Raw genomic sequence first — 24,985 nt, 5'->3', positions numbered from 1 at the left:
CCTCGGGGAAGGACTTCCCTTCTTGCAATTGATTATTTTCTTTTCTTTTTATATATTTTTTCAATTTCCGTTGAGAAAGGGACCTGGGTCTGTCTGTCTGTCTGGCTCTCTCTCTGTGTCGCGTCTCCAAGGTGGTGCCTCCCTTGTCCTCTCGTCTCGTCTCGTCTCGTCTCGACCCTGCTCCTGGTCCGACTTCAGAGTACCAGACGTTGCTTCTCGGACTAATAGAATAGATCCCACTCCCCCAACCGTTCTCTGATTACATCCACCCATCACTCAACCCGGCCCGGCCGACCGCTTCTCCTACTCCTTTCTCTCCATATCGTACTGAGGACCTTAGCCGCCAGGATGGCGACCATTATGAAAAACGCAAACACCTTGCGCAAGGCGCTGAATACCGGGTCGGGCCTCTCGTTCGGCGCGTGGCAGATGCTGCCGGGGACGCACCTGTCGCGGACAATCGCCCGGGCAGGGTTTGACTGGATCTGTATTGATTGCGAGCATGGCAATATTGCGGGTGAGTGAGCACGCTGTAGCAGGCGCGGAAACCCTCGGTGTGGGTGCTATCGTTTGGCCACGTCAAGAGTTTCTCTGGGGAAACACGACTCTTCCCATGTCTTCGCGGATGGGAAGAAATGCTAACGCGCACGATGTGATGCCCAGATAACGAAATGCACGAGTCTGTCCACGCCGTCGCCGCCTGCGACGTCAGCCCCATAGTGCGCATCCCCGCGAACGAAGGGTGGATGGTCAAGCGAGCTCTAGACGCCGGCGCCCACGGCATCATCGTCCCTTTGCTGTACAGCGCCGAAGACGCCAAGAAGCTGGTGCAGACGGCCAAGTTCCCGCCGTATGGCAAGAGAGGTTTCGGGAGCCCCTTCTCCATGGGCGCGTTTGACGTCAAAGGCGAGCTGTCGGGGTTTGACTATATGAACAACGCCAACGAGAACCTTTTGACCATTGTGCAGATCGAGACCAAGGAGGCTTTGGATTGTGTGCGTACAACCACGCCCCCACGCCCATGACCCAACTGGTCGACGACCACAATGGGGCATGAAAAGGCATGAAAGAGAAAGAGCGACTGACAATTTTTTGTGTGACCTAGGTCGAGGAAATCGCCAAGGTGGATGGCATCGACGTGCTTTTCATCGGACCGTGGGACCTGGGCAACAACATCGGGTACCCCGTCAAAGGAGACTTTAGCCCTGAGCTGAAGGAGGCCATTGTGAGGATATTGAAGGCGGCACAATCCGCCGGGAAAAAGTCAGGGATATACTGCCCGTCGGGCGAGGTGGCGCGACAATATGCCGACATGGGATTCCAGATGGTCCGTCCCTTTCTTTCTGCCACCCTCGATGGGTTCGTTGCCGGGTGCGACGGTGCTGACACACAGCGCGCTGCAGATCTCCGTGGTGAACGACATGACGGCCATTCCGGTATTCATGGCCGACTCGCTATCCAAGGCTAAGGGGTCCTACGGCCACGCGGCCGCTCAGGCCGTCAAGGGCGCCGCATACGGGGCGGTCAACATGGTGACGCAGGACAAGAAATAACCCGCTGATCAGGACTCGCGAGCGCAGAAAATGGGTGGGCGAATGATGGAACCAAAATCACAAGGACGCGCCTCGCTCAACCACCTCGCTCAACCACCTCGCTCAACCACCTCGCTCAACCACCTCGTCAACCGCCTTTGCCACTTCCTCCACCGTAAACCTGTGCATGAGCTTCTTGGCGGCATCGAGGGTTGGGACGTAGTCGCCGTAGTCATTCTGAGAAGCTGCACCCGTCGTCGTGTCTCTCACGGGTAAGCTGTCGATGTGCAGCACGGGGACATCGAATTCATAGACGTCTCTCCACCGCTTCTGCGCCGGGTCCATGATATCGATTTCGGCGTACGTGTAGTTGACGATGGGTGCTGCTGCTGCTGCTGCTGCTGCTGCTGCTGCGTGTTTGTCTTTCTCCCGATCCTCATTTTTGCTGTTGTCCTTGAGCTGGTTCTTGAGCTGGTTCTTGAGCTGGTTCTTGAGCTGGTTCTTGAGCTGGTTCTGGTGTTGGTGTTTGTCCCGGGTGTCGGCGGTGGTGAAGTCGCCGACGCGCGCCTTGGCCACGTCGCACAGGCCGCAGTTGGCGCGGGTGAAGAGCGTCAGTTGGATCTGGAGCTGTGCTCGGCGCGTGTTGGCGGATGAAGAGAAGCGGAGCGCGAGGGACGGACGCATCTCGTACTATTCTCTACCACTGCTGCTGTCCTGCGGCAAGTAAATCAATGCAGGGGGGACGCAGATGGCCTCGTGACTCTTGCCTTGTTAGCTGGCTTGGCCTTTGTATGCGTGTCGAGTGGGTTGCTTTGTTGTGTAGCGTATTCGGTGTGGGCGTATTTACTACCTAGACCTTGCTAGTTGGAGCTCGCCAGGTGAGCCAAGCTTCACCCGACATGGTCGGCCGACCCAGCCGCTTTTTGTTTTGTTTTTTTTTTTTCATTTTTATCATCATCATTATCAATATTAGTCCTCGGTACATAGAGGATACAAAGTGCTCGCTACATAAAATTGCTCAATGTCAATCGTTATCTATTCATACAGTTCTGGTTCGTGTTCTTCATGCCCTGGTCTCGGCGACTCATGGTCTCAAGCCGTCACAATATGGCTCCTCGAGCGTCTCCTCTTCGTTGCCAGACCTGGAGTCGGTGGTAACAGTGGCTTGTAGACTCGTCCTCTCTACGCCGGTGTCTCGGCGACTGGTCTGAGGCCGATGGGGACTCTCAACAATTTCTTCCTCGCTGCCGACCTTGTACCGTGAGCAGGTTGCAGACCCAGCTGTTCCAAGACAGCATTTCGTTGTTGCCCGTTTATTCGCCCAATGCTGCAGATGGAGCGGGGAACTCGAAAATCGCAGCACCGTTCAAGGGATTGGCGATTGGCGAATGTCGAAAGACGGTCCGAGCGGCTTGAAACATGGGTATTCTGAATCGGAGTAGTAATGTTGTGATTGCTATTCAAGAGAACCGCGTACCTTGTGTGTCTATCCCAGTAATAAGTTCCCATTTAGGAGCTGTGAGGTTCTGATCAAGACGAGACATGTTCTGGCTGATTCCGGGTCTCATCTCTTGAAGCTCAGCTAGAACTATTTCGCCGCCGGGGATTGCAGGGAGAGAAAGCTCCTACCCGGGACTTCCCCTGAAACCCGCCAAGCTGGATTCAAAAATGAGTGGCAGAGTTGGTCACGGAATACTGGGTACCGAGGCCGTATGGACCTCGAGAGCGCTGAACAAGGTCACAGCGACCGCTGTATCGGATATACGACGGCCAGGGACCACCATTCCCGCCCAAAGGTACACGAGAATGCGCATGACGAACTGAAGGCCATGTGCAGCCCCCATGTTTAAAAGCGGCAGCATCTACCACCCAACTCGGCGGGCAACAAGAAGGGGACGCTAAACGCATTACCATCTTGATACGCTCCGTAATTTACAACACCGCGGAGCAAATGCTGCTTTTAATCCCTCGCGGCCCCCTAGCATCGCCGGGGCGGAACTAATCGAACTCTTTCTCGACGTCCACTCAACCTCCTTAGCCAGACGCCAGAGGACAGCGATGTCTCCGCGGCGTGAAGCTTCTCGTATCCTGAACGTGCTCGGGCTGCTACGGGTGAGATACGAGGTACTTGGGACAGTCTCTCGGTCTCGTTCTCGCGCACGCCCAGCGAAACCGCATGCGACGCGTTGCCCCATTGAGAGGCTTCCAGAGCTCCGCATTGGGCCAATCAGCAGTGTCGATTTCTACACGTGGTCTAAATCTGCGGTGCGATTGGCTGGGCGGAGGCCTCGCTTCATTGGGCTTGGAGGGTGGCGGGTTGAGGCTGGAGACTCGGGCTGGGGCTTGGGCTGTGGTGCACTTGGATGCTCAGTACAGTACTTGTACGGACTGAGTCCAGAGCGAGCAGAGTCCAGAGCTCAGTGTACAGTGTACAGTGTACAGTGTACAGTGTATCTGATCTGTACACGTCAGGGCGCAGTAATGTCAATTCAACCAAAGGGAGGAAACCAAGTGGTTGCAACAAACACAGCACCAACACTAGAGCGCTCACAGGCCATCAGGACAAGCACAGTATCTCATGTCTCACAGCGGGTCGGAATAGTCTGGAGGCCCCCCGATTACATACCTTGGTACTGGGTAGCTGGGTAGCTGGGTAGCTGGGTAGCTCTCTTGGTATCGCTCTGACACAGCACTACGGAGTGTGCAGGAACAATGTCGCGACAACCACCCAGTTCACCTTCTGACCGCTGCTGCTACTGCTACGCTTTTCCCCACCTCATCACGACTATGTACCATGCCACTACTCCTTCACCTGCTCCCGGCTGCTCACACTGTATACCGGTAGAACGGGCTCCGGTCTCCTAGATCTAGCAGTTCTTGTTCCGTGTATTGCGCCTTGATCTCTTCGTCCGTCTTGCCCGCCATGAATGCATCCCGCCGCGCATTCTCGCGTCTATACGCTACTCGCAACACATATGCCATGATGATCGCACACACGCAGATCCCCAACCCGGTACCGAATCCCGTCGGATATTTCGGTGCCTGGGCTGCAATGTAGATATTACTGCCGGCAATACCGCCAAAGTTGCCCTAATTTGCCATGAGCACCACCCAAGAATCGAAGTGGGAGAGACTTACCATGGAGATGAGCAGCGCCATGCCCACGGCGCGCTTCGAGCTGGGAGCCAGATTGTTCCCGATCAAGCACACGAGGCAGATGAACGGGCAATAGAGACCCGCCGCGAGTGGGAATAGAAAGAAGTAGGTGACCCCCGGTAGCCGCGGATGAGGGATCGCAAGTTCGCCGATGAAGCCAATCGCCGCAATGCTGAACCCGGCCATGATGAATGGTGTCCGTTGCTGCACTCGGTCCGACCAGAATGCAAATATGAGCGTCATGATCATGGCGAAGACGTAGATCTGCAAATCCCCAGTTAGCGCCGAAAACAGCCGTCTCAAGCACCAGGATCAACTTACCGGGATCGTCATTAACTGTGCGTTGGCCGAGGTGTATCCGAGGTCCTCAATCACCGATGGAACCGTCGCCGTAAAGCCATAGACGCCAATCTGCAAAACTCCCAGTCAGTCTATCTCCCGTCCACGATAGAAAGCTCTAAACCACAAATCGCCTACTGTATTGGCCCAGAATATAACAACACCGCCCCAGATCTTCCACTCTTTGAAAGCCGCAATGATGTGGCTCATCTTAATACGGTCGGCATTCGTGACCCGACCATGCCCAGAACCCGTCTCAAGAGCGAGTCGATTGATGATGAATTCTTTCTCCTCCTTGGTGAGGAATTTGGCCGTCTCCGGATTGTCCGGGAGCACGAACCAGACCACCAACGAGCCAGCCACAGGAACCAGGCCTTCAATGATGAAGATCCATTTCCAGCCTGCCAGGCCGGCAACGCCGTCCATGTGCTGGATGCCGTAAGCCAACAACCCAGAGAACGCACCTGAAAGCGAGGCGGCAGCGTAGAAGAGAGCCATTCGGCGTTGGACCTCATACCGTAGGTACCTGATCAAGTTAGCGTGCATTCTTTCGGAGATGCTGTCCCCAGTACGTGCTGGGATGGGATTGCCCACCAGATCGTGAGGAGGTATGTCGCTGCTGGAAAAAAGCCCGACTCGGCCACGCCGAGGAAGAACCGTGTCACCAAAAGTCCCTTATAGGTAGAGACCACGCCCATAAGGGTCATCACGGTCCCTAGGCAACGTTAGCCGCTGGAGACTCAAGAGCCAGTATCAGAGTCGAGCATCTTACCCCAACAGAACATCAAGATGGAAATCCAGATCGAAGGTCGTAGCATCTTAAGCACAATGTTGGACGGCACTTCAAAGAAGCCATAAGGCACAAAGAACAGGGTCAAGGCGGTGTTGTATTGCATCCCATGGAGATGCAGATCATCGTAGAGGCCGGCAATTTTAGCATTGCCGATGTTCCCACGATCGATGAATGCCAATCTAGTGGGACGGTCAGCAGCCGCACCCTCTCTATTCTCGCCAGTTGTCACTCACAGGTATAAGATGGCGAGGATGGGGATCAAGCGGTAGTCGACCTTTCTCAGAATCCGTGTCCGCTCTTTGTGATCAACTTCGACAATCACTTGATCTGCTGAGAAGCCAACCTCGACCGTCTTCAGGCCGTTAACTCCCTCGATTTCTTCGACGGCATCTTTCCTCGGATCGCTGTCATAGGCCATATCTCTTTGGTCCGCCCTCGCTACCTTTTCGTCCATTTTCGGGCAAGGCAGGATGGCAATCAAGGAGGTAATAGAGGCACTGCAGTCCAGAGGGTTGAGAAGCTCGAATGGAGCTTGCCTGCCAAGGACAGTGCTTAGACAGCGGTGGAAGACTTCGCAGGAACTCCGAGAGACCGGGAACCCTGGAGCAGGGAGGGTCAGAGCTCTTAAATGGTCGGTGAAGGACCTGACAAGGCCGCACCGGATGCTCCTGTCGCCATGCATTCTCCAACTGCCGGATCGTCGCCTATGCGCGGTCATCAGGCTGTTCGCTCATATCAAGACCGAAACATACCGTAGGAAAGACCATGATTAGTGGAAGCCGTGCGGATCCCGGTGGAATATTCTGCGGGAGTGGATCAATCAGGGGAAAGAACTTGGGGAAATGCGGGTTGATGGCGGGGAGCCTGGCCACCTGGAGACCTGCTTTGGCTATCTTGTAACCCTGGGAGGCGTCGGTTACGGCAGGGAACGGCTCCGTTCGCTCTGACAGCTGATGCCGGACGGGAGGTACCATGCTTTTCCCATCTATTCCTGATGGATTTGGCGTTATCAGCATTGGAGAAAGGTGGTTTGTTTGGTTCCTAACTCCGTCGGAAGGGAGAAGGGATGTCAGGCCATTGGCGGTGAGATTCCTGTTCGAGCCTGGAACGCTTCGGCCCAAATTACCAGCATGGCACCCGGATCCGAGCGCTTCGACCTCGAGCTGAACACGCTCAAGGGGCTGCCCATAGATCCCTGCGTGTCAACCGAACAGCACCATATAGACGAGCTGCCGGGGACTGTCGCGGGCGAGGATCATTAGGCTTTGAAAAGAAGCTGTCCATGACCACGTGCGGGCTGCCAGATTGACCGCTGCCAGATGCGTGAGAAGCGAAGTTGAGGGCCGCAGCCACGCAGCAAGAAAAGCCTGATAATGAGGGGATCCGCGCTGCTTTTGAATCGATCGCTATTCTATGACCGCCCACTTGCTGCTTTAAGCCTCACCAGCCCACGGTGCGGGCCCTACCGTCGGGACATTGAGGGAACTGAGACCGGTATCGCAAGTCTACTTCGTCGTTGTATATTGTCTCTCAACGTGAAATTGGGACGTCGTAACATCATCTCGATGACTAGTATCGACCAAATCACCTCAACATAAGTATCTGCTGCACCAGACCCACCAGAACCCAGGCCCGTGATGAGTCGATAAGCGGGGGGGAAGATCTCTACCAGAGGAACCAGGAGCAAAGTGGTTGGGAAAAGAACTGGCACAGGATCCGGTGGAGAATATAAACAGTATGCCGGTGGACATTCAGGGTCTTAAGATAGCCAGTTCCGGTATGCACCTGGGGCCAATGGGTTTGCTGGGATAACAGTTCGTCGTGGTGGCAAGATGGTCTAGGCTTGTATCGTACCCTCCTTCAGGTACTCGTGCGGGAAGTGTCTCGGTGCTTATGCCGTGTCGGTAGCTGTGAAGCCGAGTCAGGTAGCTGGTGGTTAACTGAGTTACAATCCACAGATAACAAATTCGGTCAAACCCCCCATGAATTGTAGCCTTTTGCGAAGTACCTAAGACTGTAGGTCTGTTGGTGGCACGTCATCTCAACCACTGTCTCGAAACTCAAGCCCTCTGCTCTCAGGTCTTAAGATCCTTTTGAATTGCTCTCATCTAGCCTCATAGGGGACGTCATAACAAGTCATGTCAGAGAGTTATGCCCTGTTTCACCTTCATCATGTCCTTGACTGGTGTGATTGCTCACCTATTCAAGGGGCTAAACCGACCACTGGCTCGACCGTTGAAATGGTGAGGCTCTGCGCTACATCCATGCCGGCATGCCAAACGGAACGGAGGAATCCATGAACGCGCCATCAAACCAATCCAGCCAGAGTAAACTATTCTCGGGATCGAAATTTGCTGGGTCAAAGCCAACGGAAACGGGAGCGTCCAAATGGGAGGTCAGATCTCTTTCTCCACCTGTCTCAGTGCCTGCGTCGGCAAATGTGCCATCCGGACAATAGTCCTCCTGTTGCGATATTTCGTGTCGATCTTCTCCTGTTGGGCCGTGGTGGAGATGCGTATCTCTTTGATGTCTTGTCCCCGCAGTACTTTGTAAGATATCCAGTCGAATCAGCTGTTGTCTTGGCCGGTTGAAGCGTGTCCACAACCTGGCTGCGGACTGCGAATGAGAGCGATGGCAATCGATCAGATCGAGGCCTTGCTGAAGCTCATTCGTTGTGTCTCCCAACAATGTGGCTGCGCTATCCGGGTGGGCAGTTTTATTTGCCCGGGTTTCTGCATCGTATGCTGCTGCCAGAAAGAGAACTGCCAATGCGGATGAGAGGAAGTGGTTAAAGAGTGCTTGTCTTGTTCTATACAAATTGGTCTCTGACGACAGAAGTCTTAACGTCCGGATAGACTTTTTGGCCAGGGTGATAGCTTCCATAACCATGGCAGTATTGTTGCGAGCAGTCTGAGGATATATGAGTATGGGGCGGAGGACGAGGATCTGGATCTGGTTTGAGCGGAGGTACAGGAGTGTCTTGCGATATACCTCGACCTCATCTGATGTAGAGGTGAAAAAGTTGTGATCATCGGATTCAATCATTGCGGTGCCAAAACGTACGGAAGGATCCAAGTCCTGATGCCATTGATGGACTTGGTAGTAGAAGAAGTTCATCGAGTCTTTTGACGGAGCTTGACCACTCGCCAGCAGGTTTCGATTGACCAGCGAGTTCCATGCTTGGGCTCCGAATATGACATAATTGACCATTGCAGCGAGATAGCCCTCGTCGACCTAGTTCCTAACCCATTAGCAGAATTGCTCGACAGAGCATTGGGGGTGGACTTGCAGGAGGGGGCAGGTCAACGTCGCCGTCATTGAGATGATGCGGTAGGCCGGCGGCGAAATTGAATTGGCGGTCCAGGACAAACAAGCTCCAGAGTTGCCGGATGATTGCCTGGCGCTCCTTTTCATCAGGGACGATGACCGAGAGCTTTTCGATTCGATAGAGGCCTTCTTCAACAGCTGTGCGCGCAGCGTACATAATGGCTCTGGATCCAAGTACTAGGTCCTCATTGCTGAAGTGATACATGGCCTAGGGCTTAATTAGTAATTAGCATTGCGATGGCCAAATTCCCATACCACGAGCAGCAACAACGCTCGAAAATCGTGACTGATGGAGTGCTGAAAGACCGCCGAAACGAGAGTAGGTTCCACACTCCGATAAAGGGTGTCTGACAGCTTGGTTCTACCACCAGTCTGCGCAACCAGGGCGATTCCTAGAATTATCTTCAACATTTCCAAAAGGCCACAATGACCTGGAGTTGTAGGTTGACTCCAAAGTGATCTTTTGGCAGACCGCAAAAGACTAGGCAAACTTAACCTAATTTTCTCGAGCTGCGGTAGGGGATGGAGGGCCCCGAAAACATCTTGAAACGTGTCCAAGCATTGCACGGCGTCTTCTACGCTGAATCTTTCGAGCGAGGTTTCGCTGTGGATTTCCCAAGCTTCAGCCGGCTGAGCAGGTTCATTCGGAGAGCTACGATCTTCAATCGGCGTAGGAGAGGGACTATCCATCGTGGTAAAGTCCCTGCTGGATGGAGTGAGGTTGGAAAGTCTTGCATCAGCTGTAACCATTCCGAAAGCGTAACTAGTTGGCCCAGCGTATACGTGTAGGGTGTCGGGATCTGGTTGTCGTTTCACGAGCGCGGGTTCGTCCCCCTCATTTCTGTCAGAGTTGTGAGGCTGTTGAAATGCCTCTGGCGGGCTTGGGAAGGCAGACCCTGGCAGTTCAGGAGCGGCAGCGCCATGAAGCTGGGTTTTAAATTCGTCCAGCTTTCGTTGCAAATCTTCGATGCTAGTGAAAAGTGCTTCTGGACTCCTGTTGATGTCAGGGCCAATCTGTAACACGAACAAGTCTTCGCAGTCTGGTGGACTTACGTGTGTCCATCCCGTTGCTGGACTGTAGGCCTTGACTCCGGCCTTGCCGCAGGATAACTGCACGAAATAGCATTTTTCTTGCAGCGAAGACAAGGGCGATCCCCCGAGCACCTCAGCTTACGGCCATGGCAGTAGTCGCAGGCTGCAGCGGCATAAGGGGCCCTCCTGGCAGCGCTTTGCTTCGCCTTCTTCTTGGGGGGTTCCATCAAACACAGCGTAGGGTCTCGGCGCAATGGTTGTTGTTCGGCTTCCCGGCTTGCAACAGCAGTTTCTATCCTGAGTAGCCCGGTGGCGCGCTATGAAACGACAACGACAATTGCGAGGTTTCGACGGGTGGTGATACAATATTTGACTCTTTAGTGTGAGTACCTAGGCAGGTCAAGGCAGGTCTGCGTTGGAAAAGATGATTTCCCCCGGCCCGGCGTCGTGTGGAGTGTGGGGTGCAAAGTGTACTCGGTAGAGTGCGGGAGTTTGGCGCTTCCAGCTCAAGCTCAAGCTCACCAAGCGACCAAGCCTAGCTGCGTTAGCTACAAGGTTAAAAGTTGCCTGTGTTTACCTACTAGGGACCTGTTGTACTTGGTAGGTACTCTACGAACCTATGTACCGGGTACCTACGCTGCTGGTGGGTGCCCTGGAGCTAGTAGGTATTGCTCGTTCCCTAACGAGCTGGGCATGATTGCTTTCTCAGCTTCCAACTTCCAACTTCCAACGTCCATGTGCCACCAGTGCGCACAAAGAACACTACAAGAACCATCTGACGTGAGTCCGCGACTAATCTGTTGTTGGCCAGCGATCCCACGACATCCAGACTCCAGCAAGGATTCCGCCATTGCGTGTCTTCTCTATTCTACTTGTCACATACGATCCATCCCTTCAATCTGGCCAAGGCGGCGTGCAAAGGCCATTCTCTCGCCACAGCAGACTTAACTTAGCATCACAAGTCGTCCGATCATTCCTCTACCTTCTTACCTCGTCTCAAAATCCCATCTACTAGCTTCAGGGCACATCTTGCAGAGTCCACCAGGCGCCAATTTCAAGGTTGACGACCGACTTAGAACATGATGCTGTTGACAAGCACTTGCCGACGTTGGTCGGCAGCAGTCGCCTCTGACCTAAGACTACGGGGGGAAAATGAGAACCGGATGGATGTGGACCGGAACCGACACATGACGAGGACCAAACTACCGTTATAGCCGCCACGGTCCTTAGATGGTCCTCCAATCCATAAGGTTGCCCGTGCGAATTGGAGTTCTAGGCCAAGGTAATGATCGACGTGCCCGGACTGCTCTAGCCGAAAGGGACAAAGCAATTGGAGGCGAAGGGGCTCGGAATTCAGGTGTTGAGCGTTGGCTGCGTTCCGAGCATCAGATCCCCAAGCACACCGCAGGCTCCTCACCCAAGTCAGTTCCAGTCCACGTTGGGGAACCTTTCCAACAGCCCTCATCCTTCCAATTCGCCTCTTCCAATAATGATACAGTCGGTACATTCCGATTCAGGTTGTGCTGTTCATAGCGGGACGGAAAGCGCATTCTCTTCCGTCTTGGGCAATGGGTGAGGAAGGCTCATCAAAGTCGTCAATCGTGATTAAAAACCAAACTGACGTACAGAGCCCAACATGTCAGCAATCCGCGTGGGCAGAAGGATAAAGCATGCCTTGTACTCAAACGCAATATCAAGCCCAAGGGAACTTACTCTGGGAGTAGTGAACTAACTGTCTTGATATCTCTGGTGCTTTTTGCACGGTTATCTTGGCTAAACATCCCAAACCAACCCTCCTTGGACCACAAGAGAAGAACCAACCACCATGCTGCCGGTCTGCCTCCTTTTCCTAGCGTTGCCGACCATTTTCATCCTTGTGTCATTCCTGCGCAATCACTTCTTCCATCCCTTGAGCAAATTCTCCGGACCGTTCTGGGCAGCGCACACGAACCTATGGAGGGTCTATCATCTGTGGACGAGGCGCATGCCAGACACCATGGTGAAGGTGCACGAAAAGTACGGGCCAGTCGTACGAGTTGCCCCGAGTGAGCTGAGCTTCCGGAGCGTGGAGATCCTCGACGAGGTCTACAAAGGCGGGCGGAAGTTCATCAAGAGCAATCTCTACGATGGATTCACGACCTTCCATCCGAACTCATTTGGAACTCGTGACGAAGACGTTAGTCCATACGCCCCGAGAGCCTGATGGTTCCTGAATTCGAAAACGCTAATGGTACGGCAGCTACATGCTAAGAGACGCCGCCAGATGGCGCACAGCTTCTCCCTCGCGTCCCTGTCGCAGATGGAATCCATCTTCAATCGCCATCTCGACAACCTTGTCGATGCCATTGACGCCCAAGGCTCTAAGCCATTTGACCTGAAGAATCTCATGGGGTACTATGCGTACGACGTCATGGGAGAGTTGGTCTTCCACACGGAGTTCGGCTCGCAGGCGGCGCAAGACCCTGCACAGTTGCCCCCGATCAATGAGCATATTTTCCTGGGCTGTCTGTTCGGCATGCTCCCTTCCTTGCTGCCATACAGCATGAGGCTTGCAAATTATATTCCACTGCCATGGCTCCAAAATCTTCTGGCGAGCAGGAAAGTACTGAGAGACAGGACCTCGGCCTGCGTGGCCCGGGAAATGGCCAGAGAGAAGGTCAGCGACAAGCACAGCATCTTGACCAGGTTAATCCGCGCAAAGGACCCCGAAACAGGTGAAGCATTGTCAGAGATGGCAGTCAGCTCGGAAGCATTTGCGTTTTTAGTCGCAGGGTCACACACGACTTCGGGCACCTTGACTTTGCTTTTCTATCATCTACTGCACAATAAGACTGCGTCCGAGAAGCTCACAAAAGAGATCATGGCATGCGTGCCTTTCCAGGATACGGCCGGGGATTCCTTACCGGCATATTCTGGATTGGAAGCGCAGCTGCCGTACGCGACGGCCTGTATCCGAGAGAATTTCCGGATTTCACCGGTGTTTACCATGCCGTTACCGCGTACAGTCTGTGATCCCGAAGGTGCAGTGATCGATGGTATCTATGTTCCTTGTGGGGTAAGTTTCGAGACAGCCCAACATCGAGAGGGACTTCAAGCTGATATGCTCTCATATAGACCACGGTCTCGATGATCAACCATGTGCTCCACCACGACGCCTCAGTTTGGGGCACGGATCACGACTTCTTCCGACCTGAGCGATGGCTCGATCCGTCAAAACCACTGTCCCTGAACGACCTTGCCCCTTTCGGTGCCGGTCATCGAGCATGTATAGGCAGGAATGTGGCGATGATGAGCATTGTCAAAGTACTGGCGGCTCTCTGGCGCCGATACGACCTGGAAGTTTTGGATCCCGAGGAGGAGTTGATCGTGGAGAGCGTGGGGATAGGAGAGAAGAAGGGGCCCTTGATGGTTAGGGCCAAACTGAGGGCAGAATGAAAGCCAGTGAAGACGAAAGCAGGAAAGGGATGGCGTTGCAGGTCAAGACATATTCAGCTTGGAGGCTGCCGAACCATGCATACATTCAAATATTCCCCTTCCTTCCAAGGCGACATCTCTAAGGGTAGTTTGCAGACTTCTTTGAAGCCATACTTCTCGTAGAGTCGTAAAGCCGCCGGGGCACTTTCGACATAGGCTGCCAGGCCTCGGTCATCGGCCCGCTCCAGACCCCAGTCGAGCAAGAGAGAAGCAGCACCTTGCCTCTGGTATTTTGGGCTGGTTCCAATCGCAGCGAGATCTTGCCACGAAGTCAGATCGGAGGAGCCATCGACCGGGTCAAAGACAGGGAGAGGGTAGGGTCGCTTACACGCATAGGGCTTATCCGGGCCGACAGCTGACGCGGCGACTTCATGGCGTTTTCTGATACTGTTGCGAATCAAGCGATTCCCCAGATCCTTATTGGCGTCATCAGGAAGTGGGAATTCACGCATCAGCATTTCCTCCTCGACCTCCTCTTGGGTTTTGGGCGGGTAAAAATGCCAGACGGCAAAGCTCGCGATCTCGCCGGACATGGCCTCCTTGACTACCATGAGGTGGCAGCTTGGGTCGTTCTCCAAGTCGCTTTCGTACGAGTGCACAAAATGGGTGATGGAGGTCAATGTGGCTCCCTTTGGGAAGATAACAGGGAACCCATGGTCGGAGGCGCAGGCCGCAAACTGGACGCGGGCTATGGCCTCGAGATCGGAGGGTGAAGCAGGGACGAGGACGAAGGCTGGCATTCCTGAGAATGTTTATTGGGGACGCTTTCCCTTGCATACGACGAGGGAGACTGCCTAGATATGTAAGAAGCCGGCTAGGGCTCAAGAATGTCGAAACTCGTTTCTTGCAACTCCTGCTTCGGACTTTGTCAGCACTGGCATCCCATCATCGACAGTTTCTCGACTGCGAAGCCTCAGCTGCAGATTTCGAGAATTGACGAATTCGAGGGACCATGGGGGACGCGGGGCCGAAATTGGGTTCGCTTACCGAGAACTTGACTTGCAGCATGTGGGATGTTGAATGTGGATGGGATGGGCATGGGATGGGATGGGATCGCCCTGTCAGGTGAGCAAAGATTCAGAAATTACCTACCAGTAGGTCTGTCGTTTTTTCCAATTTTTGGCATTTTAGGCTTCCAGGCGCAGCCTACTGGGTACCGGGAGGCTCTTGGGGGCTAGTGAGCTGCAGCTGTTAAGCTGGCTCGCTGGGTACTGGGTACTGGGTACTGGGTACTGGGGTGGGGTTGCTGCTTGAAGATTCGGCGTTGTTGGCGCTGCTGCAGGGGACGCAGCCAGTCAGCAGTGCCGTTCTCCAGGAGCCCTGCTGGCCCAGTTTCCACTCCTTTTTCCCTTCTTCCCTTTTTCCCCTTCGCTTGAGGGACCTGCGCTGATGTGCGCCATCAAACCTCCTCATCCCGGAGCCCGCACTCTCACCTACTCCATCTCTGGTTCGGCCACAGCCTGGTGAACCACTGCTCTCACTCCTCTGCCACTTTGGAAACCCCCTTGTCCAACAATCTGACAAGGTCCGGGGGGTGGGCTTGAAGTGCAGATCCTCTCTGCCTTGTTTCTTCTTGTCCTGCATCTGCGCGAGCACCTCTTCCAGCACTGAACTTTGATCTGGCTCCAAAAGTCGCATCGAGACTCTGCCCCTTCCGCAGCACACGCAACAACCTCCCTCCACCCCCCAGTCGAGCGCAAAGATGCATTGACAATACGCTCTTGGAACTTGGTGCTGTCTTCGAAGCCAGCTGAGCTGCCCGACGTCTCTCCGCCGTCGCATTCTGTCAGAGTCGATCAATCGCGCAGTTCGTTGATACAACCTCGGTCATCATGGCGAACGCACACGCTCATCCAATTCCTCCTGCGATTCCGCACGACCTGTTTACGCAGGAAGTCCCTCCGTCGCCGACGTTGACAAATCCGGACATGATATTGCCGTATCAGCCTCACCTCGACTCCAGTCCCAGTCCACGCGCGTCTTCGCCGATTCTACGCTCGTCCCCGCTACCCGTGCGTCCAGATTCTGCGGTTTCGCTGGGTTCTTCTCCGCACGAGCTTGAGCCTGCAGTCGAGTTAGGCATTGCGACAACCATCAGAATGCCCTCGCGGGCTGTCCCTCCTATCAATACCAACTACCATGGCTACGAACACGGCGCGCCCCTGAGCGACATTGGAGAGGAGGAAACCCCGAAATCGAAAAAAAGTCGGCGAACCGAGAGCCCGATGATATCAGATCCTCCTTCACCGACCCCCGCGGGCCCCTTTGCGCGCGTCGCTCGAAGGTTAAGCAATCATTCCTCCTCGAGCAATGGCTCCGACCTTGGCAATTGGGAGGACTTCGATACCTCGAAGATCATGAATGGGAGACTGGCCGCAGACGTGGCCAAGGTCCCAGACGAGGAAATCGAAGAACCCGACAGCAAGAGAAATAGCACGATTACGACCAGCGCAGAAGACGAAATGGCTTTGCTGAACGAACGAGCAGAGAGAATCCTTGAGCACGCCAGGAAGCGACTGACCCACATGGAGGATAATCTCAGTAAAGCACGTCACAGCATTCTTCTGTCGTCGAGATCCTCGCCAAATATGAATGAACTTCATCAACCTGCGGGCGGGTTATATCGTTCGATCTCTTTGGCTGGCGCCAGTCAGCGAAAGCCCAGACCACTTCATCTGGTCAATAGAAACAACTCGGTGGCGCACGCCAGAGGCGGTAGTGATACGACGACAGGTGCCTCTGGACTGAAACGCCTCTCTATGATTCCCGAGATCAGATCCGCGAGCGCCTTGGAATATGGACGCAGACAAGAATCGCCCCAACAGTTGTTTCATTCGCCCTCGGCGCGGGGTGGTCCGTACTCGCCGGCAAGCAATCGCAGCTTCAATTCGCCTCTGCGGGCGTTGAAGGAGGAAGAAAGCCCCCCAAGCACAATCAAGACGACCCCAGATTCGTCGACTCCGCGAGGCCTGGGTATCAACACATTAGCAGCTGTGTCTAAAGAAGACATTTCGGTGGTCACAAGCAGCCCCACCACAGCTCTTGCTCGCTCCTCATCAGCAATGTCAAATCGGTCTACCAAAGAGATTCGAGAGCAGATGTCGAATTTGCAAGCAAAAATTTCCGACTTGAAAGATAAAGCACAGGCCGACAGCATGAGGAGAAAAAGTCTGCAAAGCATGAGGACGCCCAGTCCGTTTGCAAATGCGCACAGCCCAGAGCAGTGGTACACAAGTGCCCCTGAATACAAGGAGGCAGGCAGCCCGATCAACACGAACGCTGGTATGGGATGGAGCCCATCCCAACCGAGGAAGCGACTGGACTTTCAAGTCGCACCAGTGACGCCACAGGCACAAACATTACTCAACGTCGAACTGCCCGCAACAAGAGACTCTGGCTTGGTGAGTGAAGCCAGGACAGACAAGAACACTCCAAGTCTCCACAAGTCGGTTCATCTGCAGCCGGAGCCTGTCGAGAAATCAAATTCGGTGCTCCAAGAATCGCTTTATGAAGACGCTGCGCAAGAATTTGATGATGACGAACCGATTGCCGCTTCAGAAGAAGAGCAAATTTACCTGAACGAAGTTTTGGAGGAGAGCCTGCAGGACCTCGAGCCTGATGTCCCCGAGATCCCCGAACACCTGCTTCCCACAGAAGGCGCCGCGGAACGCCATGAAGACAGGTTAGACGCGTTCGACTACGAAAACATGTTCCTTCATAGTGCACTAGGAAATTACACTGGGACGGGTATTAGAAGTGAAACTCCTAGCGAGAGCGATTGCAGCAGTGTAACAACGACGCGCCTGGCCCAAGACACACCGACAATAGACGAAGACGACACGGAGATACCCCTTGATGAAGAAGCAGGTACAGAGGAAGCTGCAGACACACCGATTCAAGAGACATTTCTAAAACCCGGGCCTCCACTCGATCCCACTCCGCTTGCCGCGCCTTCGAAACCTTGGATGAAGGCCGCACGAAGCAATAGTATGGATTCTGTTTCAACTGTCGCCACCTTTGCGACAGCTACAGAAGGGGGAGGCGCCAGTGATGGAGAGGCCGAGGATGGAATGCCGACAGAGATTCTCAGCTGGGGCAATTCGCCGCCATTTCCTCAACCACCAATGAGTCCAAAACGCGAAAACACAGCTTCTGTGTGGCCGACACCTCCAATGAGTGGACGGGCTCGCCAGGGTCAAACCAGATCCCCACGACAGATTCAGACGCAAGGGAGCATCGTTTCTAATGGCATACCGACCCCTCCTGTCCATTCACCGAATGGGTCTTTCCCCACCCCAAGAGCATTGGGTTCAACCAATGCGCCAAATGAGGTGCCGGTCGACCATCCCGCGAACACGGAAATCCTGATGGAGAGTCTGATCAAACTGGCGGACCCGGAATTTAGAGTTGGCGAAGGACCTGGGTCAGTGACTTTTTCCAACGTCGACAAGGATCTCGTCCTTGATCTCTTGCGGGCTGTGGGTGGCGTCTGCAATGAGATCCTAAGGTCGGAAAGGAAACACGAAGTGCGTGCCGCAAAAGTACTCAGGAGGAGACTGGACGAATCAAGAAAGCTCCTAGAGGGGAGAGCCGACGAGTAGCCACGATTGTGGGCCGCCCGGGGTGATTTTCCACCCTGTAATTCATTGAGGCGGCTTTTTCTTCCTGGATGCTTGACACAATACGACATGGTTGACATCTTGGAATTCCAACTTATGAAGACATGGGTTGACGCTCGGGAGACGATGGCTGGCGCGCAAGAGAAGGAATGGACACACGCTATATCGACCTTATATACTCCAACATTTTATACTGGACTTGCATCATATATGGCATCAATGTAATATACAAGTACATGACATCAACCGACAACTGCCTCTCTGGCGGACAATTTCTTGTGCGAAGCTTTGCCAGAAATCGGACAAGCGGGATCCCACCCCCTTGACGCGAGCAAGCCGTTTTAGCGCACCTGTCAAAGGCTCTGGGCGGCAGCAATAGTGTGAATCACGGTTGGGACTTTCAGCCAACCCCTAGGGGGTCAACCCCGATAAAACTGGCAGATGAGGTGAAATCTGAGCTCACATTCTTGGCTAGGGATTTTCCATCCACTAGTCTCGCTCGCAAGTCCACATTCGATCGCGAACATCTGCCACGATCGCGAAGCCCATCAAATTGGGAATCGAGCAAAAGGCGGTCCGGAGAGATTCATAATCGGATATTCGGCGAACGCTTGCATGCTCTGCTTGCAGTGCATGCTCTTGTGACTAGCCTTCTGGAAGACGAGGCTGGTCCTGGAATATCTTACTTCTTGGGGGGCGGTAGGATCGGTCGATCTCTCTCAACACTACGACTCTTGCAAGGGGAGATCCCATCCCGCTGTCGTGAGCATTCTGATCGATAAGCGAATTGGAAGATGTAACACATCAAGATCCTGCTCCTGTCTTTCCTGTTGGAGTGGTTTGCGACTGCTGTGGCTGCCTCAAAGCCCTGCTTGACCCAATTTGGACTTTGCGGCGCTCCACTGCACCAGATCGATTGACAGGGACTTGGGTCTACCCTCCTGTTCATGGATCAGATCAACCCGGGGTTGGATTTGATAGGTTTGTGTTCCCCAATGAGGACCACTTCTCCCCTTCTCTTTTGCTTGCATTTGGTGGTTCCCCGCCAGCGTCTAGCGCAAAGAGGCTGTCCTAATGCATTGATGTTGGTCTTTACTGAAGTTATTAGATGTAGAGCGCATGTAGGAGGCAAAATGGATTACCTGCTACGCAAATGGAAAAGTGGAGACGATGCACGCGCTATGTTTTCCATCTCATACAAAGTCCAACAACCCGGGGGAGTGAAGGTGAAGAGGTACATATTCTGCCGACCTGTCAGGTCCGTCTCGTTCAAGCATTCCCTCCTTTGGTGCGACTCCCTTCTTGTTTCAGGTGGTGCCGCACTTCTGGTGGTGTTTATCTAGTTGTTTGCTAAGGCACAACTCGTTCGATCCACGGCTGGCTTGCTACCCATTGCACAGACTTGTATCGATTTCCCACCACTTGCAACCATGGTTAGCCCAACCATTGCCCGACAGTTTCCAGCTATCTGACTGACAAAACACAGGCAGGAAATAGCATCACGCAGACAAAGCGAGAGGATTGTGCATCTCAAAACATGGCTGTGTTGCCCAGCATCACTGATATTCTACTGGGGCGAGGACCGGCGCCACCACTCTTACCTTCGCCCTCACCTATTTCCTGTCAAAGATCGAATGCGTCTCGTTCTAACAGCTTCCCCATGTTGAGGGTTGACCAACTCTTTCTCGACCATTATCTGCCTTACAGAGGTCCTCCTCTGCCATCAATCAATTCTATGACAGACGAATCTATTTCAAGTTTCCCAGCATACGGACAACTTTTGACCCCTCCTCTGACCGCCAGCAGCTCCTCATCTGTATGCTCTACAGATACAGACCTGGACGGAGACGTCGACATGGCACATCTCCGGAGCCTGCTCGACCGGCCAGAACCGAAGCTTGCTGCTGTTGTCCAGGCAGCCAGTGATCTGCTAGACGATTCTGCAATTAGGCCAGCCTACAACCAAGGCTGGTTCAAGCCTACCTCTCCAATGAACAAGTTCAGCAAGAGATTAGAAGACAAAATTGCCGGCAAATCGCTCGATGAGTTGGTCGATGGCTTTTTCTGTCGCGACGAGAGTCGCGAACTCTACGGCGAGCGAGTGTCGAAACCTCGCCCGAAGCTAGAGAAGAAAACTGCCTCGAAAGAGATGCAAGCGACGGATGACCTCGACCCTGAGTTGCTGGCGAGAGAAAAGAGAAGACAAGAGGCTGACGAGGCTCATCGCATCACTGAAAATGACAGACGAGACCGCCATCGCGAGTCTCAAAAGGAAAGTCATCGTCGATGCTCCGACCTGGCTGCAGAATGCGGTGCGGAACACGCAAAGGCCGAGAAGAAAACCAAGACTCAAGCGGGCAAAGGGCCCGGCAAGGACGATCAGCTGTGGACGGCCATATACGCCCACGAGATGGCGGGGAGGGTGGTGCAGTCGATCAACGACCGGCGCAGGCGCGCGGAGACGGTAGTGCAGTTGCTGCTTCGGTTTCTGATCCGCCAACAACAAGATTTGCTGCCGGATCGAGGAGCACGACGAAGCTCGAGCGAATGCGGCTCCTCCACGAGCGAGTCATTCCTCTCTCAGCCAGGCTACGTTGGACAGAAGAGGACATGGGATGACATGGAGCGAGAGTCAACACGTACGTGGCCGCGGACCTGGTGAGGCAAATACAAGCCTCTTTTGGTGTTTGGGAGCTCCCGTGAAAGCCAGCAGTGCGCAGGGTTCCTTTCTCCTTTTTCGGCCATGCCCGATTATTCTCGCGACGATGGTCCACGGCCGATTTGGCGCAAGTGCAAAGATATCAAGATGCGGCGGACATCTGAGTCTTCGTTTCCTCGTGGAGCACCGGCAAAGCAGAGAGACGGGGGACAAAAAAAGCTTTTGGAGAAACTCTTCATATCCCGGCGTTTATGGGACGGAGCCTTGTACCACAACCCCAGAATGGATATGTACTTGTAAATTAGTATCCAGCACAGGCGGGGGGATAGCTCTCAGTCCGGCGTTCCGGGTGCTGCAGCAAGGCATCTTCGCTGGAGTGGCCTTACATCTGTGGTCGCCGGGGTTGTTGCTGGCTGTCTATCTACCACACTGCCACAGGCTTCCGTGGGAGTTCTTGATTTATTGGTACAGTCAGGCATTAAGGGGATGATGTGGCGGAAATGTCCACCACTCGTGGCCCTATGTATATTATGTCATGTGCGTATGTCTGATGTGTACCATCAATCGTTCTGCGTGAGATAAGTAAAAAACATCGTAGTGTCTGTCAGGAAGAAACCCTAGGCGAGGAGGTAGCTGCATAGCTATATTTACGGAGCGAGCGCACACACACACACGCACGCGCGTGAAGGGCGTACTTGAACAGTGCCACTTAGCCATCTCGCCGTTTTCCGAGACCGAATGACAAGGAAAACGAGTATGAACCCTTTCTTTTCTCAAAATTCCCTTTTGTCGAGGAGAAAGCCAAGAACTAAAGCTCCGTTCCGAGCAGCGCAGTTTTTCAAGCGTCGTAATCTTCCATCGTGGTCAGCTTCACAATGCGCTCATTCAAACACAACTTCCGAAACTCAGCGAAAGTTTTCAAGGGAAGGTACGCTTCGTCCCAGGTTCGCTCGTTGCTGGACGTGGTCATGTCGAAGACGCCCTTGGAGCCCAGAGAGATGATTAGCAGGGCTTCGGGGTGGCCTACCGATATGGCTCCCGCGACGTTTGTGACGAAATATAGGACACCTCTCATGGCGAGGTCCCAGCCGGCGAGCGCGTTGGGGCCTTTGCGGATATTGTACGCCAGGGCGGGAAGTATGTGCGACGGGGCGGGAGAGTCGATGAGCGGGAGGACGCTTATGTCTGGTCTCGTGGATGCCGAGGAACGAGTTAGTGGAGGCGTTGTAAACGGGGGTGGTGCTTCTGTTGAGTGTGAAAGATTCGGGAGCGTTGTCGCGCTCGCGGCGTCAGGAGGGTTCGGTGGAATAACTGGAAAGGCGGCGCGACAAGGGAGACAGGTGTCAGAGAGATGGACTATGACTAATCCACACAGTCTGACACATTCGTAGACGTAGTCGTTTTCGCGCATGATTCTTCTTCCCACCGCCGCCCTTGTCGACGTCGATGGTGAATGGATTGATTCATGAGCGAGCAGTCGACTGCGTAGTGCAAGGCGGTGAGCGAAACAAAACGCTTCTTTCTCCACCCGAGACTCGATGTCGCGCTCGATCTCGAGGAGGTCCAGGTAGTCGCGCAGATCGCAAAGAAGTCGCAGCAGCCGCGCATCGCAGTATTTCGAGCGTTGTACGTAACGAAAACCAGGCTCAGGGCAGTACAAGGGCGACTCCAAAATCAGTTTCGTGTTCCCTCCACGAGAATCACCGCCAACGCGAAAACACTCGTCGCCATAACCGAAGTCCGGGTCGGGATAATCGGGGGGAGGCACTTGGAGGTCGGTGGCCACGGGGGCCATATGACGGTGCAGAGCGATGGTTCTGTTGATCGACAATTCCACAGGAGAGCTTTGTCGGGCGGGATTTGCCTGCTTCGCCATGATTACCGCCATGGTCTCTACCCCTTTTCGGTGCATCAAGTACTGGATATCGTGACCGTCAGCTTCAATGTCGGCTTTAATCGGGTGCTCCGAGGCTCTCCCTATCGAGATCAGCTCACGATAGCATACATACCTCTGGTCCGAATCCGCCCTCGTAGACCTAGTCAAGGGCCTCGTTAGAGTGAAGCCAACAATTTTAGGCAAGAAGGAAAGGAAGTTATATTTTACTCACGGCCACCGTGCTTGCTAAAGAGGTAACGGTCGCGAAGTCGACAATATCGACTTTTGCTCTGGAGTCGCTGAACCTGTGATTCATGGCCTGCACGACCTTCCCCTTCACTGTCAGCGCCGTCACACTTTGACCATGGTTGCGCAATGCGTCAAGGGTTGAGCAAGCCATGTACGCCAGGGAAGACAGGAGGGCAAAGTGTTGCTGCGTTTCGGGGATCAAGTGTCGCAACATAAGTTCCTGTGAAAAAAAAACAAATACACTGTTCCCGGGGCCGGCAAAGTTAGCGAGAGACATGGCATTGTGGACTTTTGAAACAAAACGACCCCTCTCAAGATTCGCCACAACGCTATGTTTTCACGAGACTGAGCGGAAAGCGACATACTCTGTTGTCTAAGGTCCATGAAGTCTTGCGATTTGGAGGATATGAGGTTGATGGTCCAGTCATCGCCCTTGTGCAACGAGAAACCAGACCTGCGAAGGCTCCTGTCCTGCAGCCGTTGTCGAATCAAGTTCAAAGCATGCTTTGAATCCGATCACTCAGCATTGATATCTGAGTCGAGAGAGAATATGTATGGCGCACCGCAGACAGTTCTGTCGCACCGTCACCATCGTCACCTGAAGTACCTGAAATGGTTTGTTTCTTCTTCTCCTCTCGTCGTCTCCTTCTCGCGTGAGTATGGAATGCCGCATGGCTAAGGAGGTCCGACTTCAAAGTAGGCTCGTAGCCTCCGCTCGGGTCGGGGTTGACATCAATGATTCGGAATATGGTGCTCATTTTCACCAAAGACCATGATTAGGCCTCGATATCTTGTGTGGAGCAGCCCGAAGTTGTTCGCAGCAGATATCGCTCAACTGATGTCCGGGAATCACCCTATGAGCAGTCTACAGCGTTTGAAGCTGCTTGAGTCTGCTAAGGGTCGATGACCCAAGAGATGACTGAGCAGCGTGGAGTAATTTCGAAGATATACCTTACCTGAGCCAGGGGTGGGCTGATCTACAAGATCTAACCGAGCGGCCTGCGGGCATCGTGTGTTCTGATTGATATCCAATAGGTTTGCTCCAAAACGTTACATAAAATTTCGTAACCTGTTGGTAAGTCTCGCTTTTTGGGCCGGTTGGGACCAGGAACAGTATCATGTCGCAGCATGTTACCGGATTCAGGAAAAAGCTCTAGCTAATGGACGTCCCGCTAGGTCCTCGAGCCGATATGACTGGAGTAGAGAATATAGATACCCTTTGTGTTCGAGGAGTTCTATGGATCCCTTACCTTTTCTGGAGACGGGGTGCTTCTGGTCGGCAGTGATGATTGTAAGGAATGTGGAGTATTTAGCTGCGTAGTACATGGGAATGTGAGTTAAAGCTGGAGACGACGGAGCAAGATGAGGCTGCTAAGTACGCAAGCTACGCAAGCTACACAGGCTACGTTGTCGCCAAGGCGTATAGGATCACGTGCACCACCTTTTGACATCGGAGGTCGGAAACCAATGGGGAGGGAGCTAAACCTAATTCGGTTCTTCCGCAGTTTCGCGTACCAGCACTGCAAGGAGTAAAGTAAGGCCTTGGGTGCTGCTGGGGAAAAAGGATCAGATAGAGAGACAGATCTCAACCACCACCACTCGACCCTTGCGATCCCCGAACTCTTGCATCGAATTCTGTCACGTTCTAGGTCTCCTGTGCCTCTATCACCATTGATTCAGCATCTCGGAACTCGTTTGCAACCCTCGGTCAATCCGAATCGCGTTGTATCAGCCCTCGCCCCAACTCCATATTGTGCCTGCGACCTCTTCTCCTCCTACACCTTGATCCTTCTCCATCGGGCCTTGATGCGCAAGGCCATTCCGTTCGTTTCGTCCATCACAATCTGCAGCAACACCTTATTCAATCTGGCCGCGACAAGAACGACGTCCTCCTAGCGAGGAGTCTGCCACCTCCCTCCCGTACTGCCG

General features: G+C 53.7%; 11 protein-coding genes across 11 annotated transcripts; 4 read left to right on the top strand and 7 right to left on the bottom strand.

The window, feature by feature from the left end:
* Positions 1 to 348: 348 nt before the first annotated feature.
* A1O5_05604 (2,4-dihydroxyhept-2-ene-1,7-dioic acid aldolase) lies at positions 349 to 1,553 on the top strand (the record flags this gene model as incomplete). The annotated part of the gene is made up of 4 exons (XM_007746203.1): positions 349 to 517; positions 664 to 995; positions 1,106 to 1,327; positions 1,404 to 1,553. 4 exons carry the CDS (start codon positions 349 to 351, stop codon positions 1,551 to 1,553), a joined length of 873 nt encoding a protein of 290 aa, XP_007744393.1.
* Positions 1,554 to 1,655: 102 nt separating this feature from the next.
* Positions 1,656 to 2,216, bottom strand: A1O5_05603 (uncharacterized protein; the record flags this gene model as incomplete). Its single annotated transcript, XM_007746202.1, has 1 exon — positions 1,656 to 2,216. One exon carries the CDS (start codon positions 2,214 to 2,216, stop codon positions 1,656 to 1,658), a length of 561 nt encoding a protein of 186 aa, XP_007744392.1.
* Positions 2,217 to 4,358: 2,142 nt separating this feature from the next.
* A1O5_05602 (uncharacterized protein) lies at positions 4,359 to 6,274 on the bottom strand (the record flags this gene model as incomplete). Its single annotated transcript, XM_007746201.1, has 7 exons — positions 4,359 to 4,622; positions 4,671 to 4,952; positions 5,010 to 5,099; positions 5,166 to 5,553; positions 5,622 to 5,742; positions 5,800 to 5,999; positions 6,054 to 6,274. The coding sequence occupies 7 exons, from the start codon at positions 6,272 to 6,274 to the stop codon at positions 4,359 to 4,361; spliced, it is 1,566 nt and encodes a 521-aa protein (XP_007744391.1).
* Positions 6,275 to 8,076: 1,802 nt separating this feature from the next.
* A1O5_05601 (uncharacterized protein) lies at positions 8,077 to 9,030 on the bottom strand (the record flags this gene model as incomplete). The annotated part of the gene is made up of 1 exon (XM_007746200.1): positions 8,077 to 9,030. The coding sequence occupies one exon, from the start codon at positions 9,028 to 9,030 to the stop codon at positions 8,077 to 8,079; it is 954 nt and encodes a 317-aa protein (XP_007744390.1).
* A 31-nt stretch (positions 9,031 to 9,061) lies between these two features.
* On the bottom strand, positions 9,062 to 9,837 carry A1O5_05600 (uncharacterized protein; the record flags this gene model as incomplete). Its single annotated transcript, XM_007746199.1, has 2 exons — positions 9,062 to 9,355; positions 9,403 to 9,837. 2 exons carry the CDS (start codon positions 9,835 to 9,837, stop codon positions 9,062 to 9,064), a joined length of 729 nt encoding a protein of 242 aa, XP_007744389.1.
* Positions 9,838 to 12,004: 2,167 nt separating this feature from the next.
* On the top strand, positions 12,005 to 13,614 carry A1O5_05599 (uncharacterized protein; the record flags this gene model as incomplete). The annotated part of the gene is made up of 3 exons (XM_007746198.1): positions 12,005 to 12,355; positions 12,419 to 13,234; positions 13,294 to 13,614. 3 exons carry the CDS (start codon positions 12,005 to 12,007, stop codon positions 13,612 to 13,614), a joined length of 1,488 nt encoding a protein of 495 aa, XP_007744388.1.
* A 53-nt stretch (positions 13,615 to 13,667) lies between these two features.
* Positions 13,668 to 14,393, bottom strand: A1O5_05598 (uncharacterized protein; the record flags this gene model as incomplete). The annotated part of the gene is made up of 2 exons (XM_007746197.1): positions 13,668 to 13,912; positions 13,982 to 14,393. 2 exons carry the CDS (start codon positions 14,391 to 14,393, stop codon positions 13,668 to 13,670), a joined length of 657 nt encoding a protein of 218 aa, XP_007744387.1.
* Positions 14,394 to 15,485: 1,092 nt separating this feature from the next.
* On the top strand, positions 15,486 to 18,254 carry A1O5_05597 (uncharacterized protein; the record flags this gene model as incomplete). Its single annotated transcript, XM_007746196.1, has 1 exon — positions 15,486 to 18,254. One exon carries the CDS (start codon positions 15,486 to 15,488, stop codon positions 18,252 to 18,254), a length of 2,769 nt encoding a protein of 922 aa, XP_007744386.1.
* A 1,873-nt stretch (positions 18,255 to 20,127) lies between these two features.
* A1O5_05596 (uncharacterized protein) lies at positions 20,128 to 20,934 on the top strand (the record flags this gene model as incomplete). Its single annotated transcript, XM_007746195.1, has 1 exon — positions 20,128 to 20,934. One exon carries the CDS (start codon positions 20,128 to 20,130, stop codon positions 20,932 to 20,934), a length of 807 nt encoding a protein of 268 aa, XP_007744385.1.
* Positions 20,935 to 21,769: 835 nt separating this feature from the next.
* On the bottom strand, positions 21,770 to 23,484 carry A1O5_05595 (uncharacterized protein; the record flags this gene model as incomplete). Its single annotated transcript, XM_007746194.1, has 4 exons — positions 21,770 to 22,849; positions 22,941 to 22,967; positions 23,040 to 23,276; positions 23,422 to 23,484. The coding sequence occupies 4 exons, from the start codon at positions 23,482 to 23,484 to the stop codon at positions 21,770 to 21,772; spliced, it is 1,407 nt and encodes a 468-aa protein (XP_007744384.1).
* Positions 23,485 to 23,550: 66 nt separating this feature from the next.
* A1O5_05594 (uncharacterized protein) lies at positions 23,551 to 23,814 on the bottom strand (the record flags this gene model as incomplete). The annotated part of the gene is made up of 1 exon (XM_007746193.1): positions 23,551 to 23,814. One exon carries the CDS (start codon positions 23,812 to 23,814, stop codon positions 23,551 to 23,553), a length of 264 nt encoding a protein of 87 aa, XP_007744383.1.
* Positions 23,815 to 24,985: the final 1,171 nt, after the last annotated feature.

This window comes from Cladophialophora psammophila, assembly GCF_000585535.1.
Source record: "Cladophialophora psammophila CBS 110553 chromosome Unknown aczJe-supercont1.7, whole genome shotgun sequence".
NCBI classification, from domain to species: Eukaryota; Fungi; Ascomycota; class Eurotiomycetes; order Chaetothyriales; family Herpotrichiellaceae; genus Cladophialophora; species Cladophialophora psammophila.
Note: the sequence above shows the minus strand (reverse complement) of the source record. Positions and strands in the feature narration are given on the sequence as shown.